This window comes from Sinocyclocheilus grahami, unplaced genomic scaffold (genome assembly GCF_001515645.1).
Source record: "Sinocyclocheilus grahami isolate Dianchi unplaced genomic scaffold, SAMN03320097.WGS_v1.1 scaffold464.1, whole genome shotgun sequence".
Taxonomy (NCBI): Eukaryota; Metazoa; Chordata; class Actinopteri; order Cypriniformes; family Cyprinidae; genus Sinocyclocheilus; species Sinocyclocheilus grahami.
This window is the reverse complement of record NW_015505643.1, coordinates 439,555-443,510: the sequence shown is the minus strand read 5'-3', so window position 1 is coordinate 443,510 and position 3,956 is coordinate 439,555. Positions and strand designations below refer to the sequence as shown.

Genomic DNA, 3,956 nt, shown 5'->3' with positions numbered 1-3,956 from the left:
TATGGTCTGAGCACTGACAGGCTGACCCCCCACCCCTTCAACCTCTGCAGCAATGCTGGCAGCACTCATACGTCTATTTCCCAAACATAACCTCTGGATATGACGCTGAGCATGTGCACTCAACTTCTTTGGTCGACCATGGCGAGGCCTGTTCTGAGTGGAACCTGTCCTGTTAAACCTTTGTATGGTCTTGGCAACCGTGCTGCAGCTCAGTTCCAGGGTCTTGGCAATCTTCTTATAGCCTACGCCATCTTTATGTAGAGCAATAATTTTTTTTTTTCAGATCCTCAGAGAGTTCTTTGCCATGAGGTGCCATGTTGAACTTCCAGTGACCAGTATGAGAGAGTGAGAGCGATAACACCAAATTTAACACACCTGCTCCCCATTCACACCTGAGACCTTGTAACACTAATGAGTCACATGACACCAGGGAGAGAAAATAGCTAATTGGGCCCAATTTGGACATTTTCACTTAGGGGTGTACTCACTTTTGTGGCCAGCAGTTTAGACATTAATGGCTATGTGTTGAGTTATTTTGAGGGGACAGCAAATTTACACTGTTATACAAGCTGTACACTTACTACTTTACATTGTAGCAAAGTGTCATTTCTTCAGTGTTGTCACATGAAAAGATATAAAATATTTACAAAAATGTGAGGGGTGTACTCACTTCTGTGAAATACTGTATATATATATATATATACAATATACATATAAAATCAATATTTTATTGTATCTTAGATCTTAGTAATAGTAATCTTGTAATTTCCATGACTTCCAGGTCTGAAAATTATGCTTCTATAATTTGGTTTAGCAGGACAGTAGGAACCCTGAAAATAATACTTTTCCCCTCTCCATATAATAAGCACTGGCCATTTAATTTAATTTAAATTTTTTTTTTAAAAGTAGGAAGTTGTCATTGTCAAACTCAATGCCCATGGTTGTTATAGCCTTGTTACTTACTGTACCAGAAGCAGATTTCCTCTTCTAATTTGCATTGTTCATGATCAATCAACATTAAGACAAAGCACACTTATTAAATGTGATCTCAAAGTACATAACTGAGTCAAATTTATTCATGAAAAGTGGTTATAAAAATCCGACACCTCAGAATAATTGTACACACACTAAAACATTGATAGGCTGCAGACAGGTTTTCAATCTATAGATATGTGGGTTATTTTGTTTCACTATCCTTTGAGCCTGTACAGTATGACAGCAAGAGCTTTTCATGGATTATACAACAAAAACTTAGATACATGGAAAGTCAAACAACTCTATACAAAATAGTATGTTTGAAAAGCATAAACATTAAAACAGTAGTTAAGTATTTATGTACAAAGTGCTCACTTTGTGACACCATCATCTTCAAGTGTTTTACGGAAGTGTTTGCGATTTACTTTCTTGCTACTGTTGAAGACAACACTGGACACCTTTTTGTCTTCCTCCTCTATTTCAGTCCTCCACTTTCTTTTTTTCTCTTTATTCTCCCATGAGCTGAAGCGGCGATGAAGAGGACCATCCTCTCCTTCATCAGTCACTTGTCTGTCATCCAAATGTTGAAGTTCAACTTCTTCCTTCTTAGCATGATCAAGTTTGCTCCCACTCTGATCTTTAATCTTGGGTTTAGCAAACACAATCTTATTCTCACTGGTGCTGCCATGATCCTGGTTGAAAGCTGGAGTGAAAGTTTCAAGCGCGTCTTTCTGAGACTTCCTGCTGTCTTTAAGGCCTTGTATATACTGATGAGCGACCTGACTATTCTCTCTATCACTGGTTTCAGCGACATCTTCAAGACTGTAGTGGGTCCAGCGCTCAGGGTGCCCAAGGTAGTCTGGGAGTTTTTTACCTGGAGGTTGTTTTTTGGTTGTCTCTTGACCACACTTCCTTTTAGCTGCCTGTGGTGGAGGTGATGGTGGAGCAGGACGGGCAAACGTGCCATCAAGGATGTTGTCTTCACCTAGATCTTTAGACGTGAGCTTTGCAGCACTATCCAACTGTGCAAAGATGTCCCTGCTCCGATCACAAAAACCAGAGCTCCCACCTGTCAATCTGAAGGTGGGATTTTCTTGAGGAACAGACTGGACATGCTGCGGAGTCTCATCTTCATCCTCTGAGGACGATGACAAGTCCTCAACTTTGCTGCCGAAATGCTCAATGGGCTCATCAGAGTCAGAGTCGCTTAGAGAAAGATCATCTGGTAGCTCAATTGTATCTCTATTAGACAGACTGTTGAGGGCATCCTTTTCTTTGCGGTTTTGGTCACTCATTGTGCTGCTACTCTGAGGTTATGTCAAGGGACACAATTAGAAGCTGGATATTTATGCTGAGAAACCGTGTGAAAGATCTAAAGATGATAGAAATGAAGAATTACTTGTATTAGTGATGCACTAAACCAGAATCTCCTGACAGCTTCTTCAATAGTAACAAATGAAGTAAACGTAAAGTATTGACTGCACATATCTCTAGTGCTAATAAACTAAATAGAGTGGTGATCTTGAAATTCATTTTTGGACAAACTCATTAGAGACCAAATGACATTGCAAGTTACAAGTAAAAAAAGCAAAGATGAGGAACTACTCGCTCACCAAACAGTTCTTAAAACACCTGTAGAAACCAGAGTGAGAGACAAGCAGTGAGCAGTGCTTCACTCAGTAAATATACATTATAACTGCATTATACAGTGGGTTATCTAATGATACTGAAGGAAGCACATGAATTTCAATACATTAATGATTCAACTCATTATCAAATATTCAAATCGAGTCCACCATATATATATATATATATATATATAGATAGATAGATAGATAGATATTGTGATGCTGTGGTTCTTTAATATGAAGGTGTTTGTTACATGCTTCATAATGGCACTACTCTGAAGAACGCAGAGGATTTATTATACAGCAGGAATCATGCTTGGGTGTATGCAGGTATCTTACTGGGGTTGAAGACTCACAGGTACTGCGAGCTGGTCATTTTAGCTAAAATCACTCATTCCAGAGTACCGATCACAACGTTTAGTCTTGAGGCTGTCCTCTTCTTCCTATGTAAGCGGGTATGAAACAAAATCAGCATTTCTTTGTATGTCTGCTTAGTAAATTAAATAAATTCTATTTAAATTCAAAATTACAGGCATTTTAACAAAATAAACCTTTACTTGAATGCAATGTCAGTGAACAGAAACAATCTGATCACGCATGTAAAGACAGCTAACGCAGCTATTCCGCCTACCTGCGATAGTTAACGTGACTATCTAAAACACTCAAAACGTACGCCCTTAGACCCTACGAAATATACGATAACAAATGATTTAAATATAGCATCCATATTTGTATGTTACTTGCAGTTATTTGACTCGTATCTGGTTGTTGACATAAGCAATAGCATACCTTTAGCTGTAGTGACGGCGCATGTTACACGAAGAGATGCGTTGTGGGTAATGTAGTTTACCTTCAAGAAAGAAAACACTTCTTTGTTCACTTCTCTAAATATAATATAATATAATATCAGTTACGTATTAATATATAAATCTATATAATACAATGTGGGTTTATGTAAGATATCATTGTACATTTAAATTATATTGAATAAATATTTCAATAATTGAAACGTCGAACGTTTTGTTGTGATGTTTAAATAAATGTGCTAAATTTAATTAAGGTGTCTTCATTAAAAATATTTTATTTTAATTATTTTATTTTTTAAGAGTGTTGGATGGCACTATGGTGGTTTGGGGACCGGGGATTGGTCCCCCCCTCCCCCCTCCCCCGTTTTGCTGCCTATTCAATGACCAGCAGAGGGAGCAAATGCTCTAAGATAGAAGCACGTGCGACCTGACCCAGCGTGCTTTCATTATGCATGAACCTGTCCTGGAGTACCCCCTGCCCTGCATTTTTTGTATGTCTCCTTCAGCTATCACACCTGATTCAACTCATCAGCGGAGACTGCAAGAC

At 38.4% G+C, this 3,956-nt stretch overlaps 1 protein-coding gene across 7 annotated transcripts in view; it reads right to left on the bottom strand.

Annotated features, from left to right (window-relative positions):
* Nucleotides 1-1,204: 1,204 nt before the first annotated feature.
* Nucleotides 1,205-3,956, bottom strand: part of LOC107553076 (protein TSSC4-like) — a 5,284-nt gene continuing 2,532 nt past the window's right edge. Inside the window, exons 1-4 of one of the 7 annotated variants that reach the window (XM_016235164.1) lie at nt 3,393-3,469; nt 2,943-3,046; nt 2,589-2,607; nt 1,205-2,347 (exon numbers count right to left, since the gene is read on the bottom strand). In XM_016235164.1, the coding sequence (XP_016090650.1) occupies nt 1,347-2,270 (924 nt within the window). In that variant the 5' untranslated portion in view covers nt 2,271-2,347; nt 2,589-2,607; nt 2,943-3,046; nt 3,393-3,469 and the 3' untranslated portion in view covers nt 1,205-1,346. Of the gene's footprint in view, nt 2,348-2,588; nt 2,608-2,942; nt 3,047-3,160; nt 3,185-3,234; nt 3,356-3,392; nt 3,470-3,956 lie in introns of those variants that run through there. The other 6 variants (XM_016235170.1, XM_016235166.1, XM_016235167.1 and 3 more) reach the window with 6 other exon arrangements.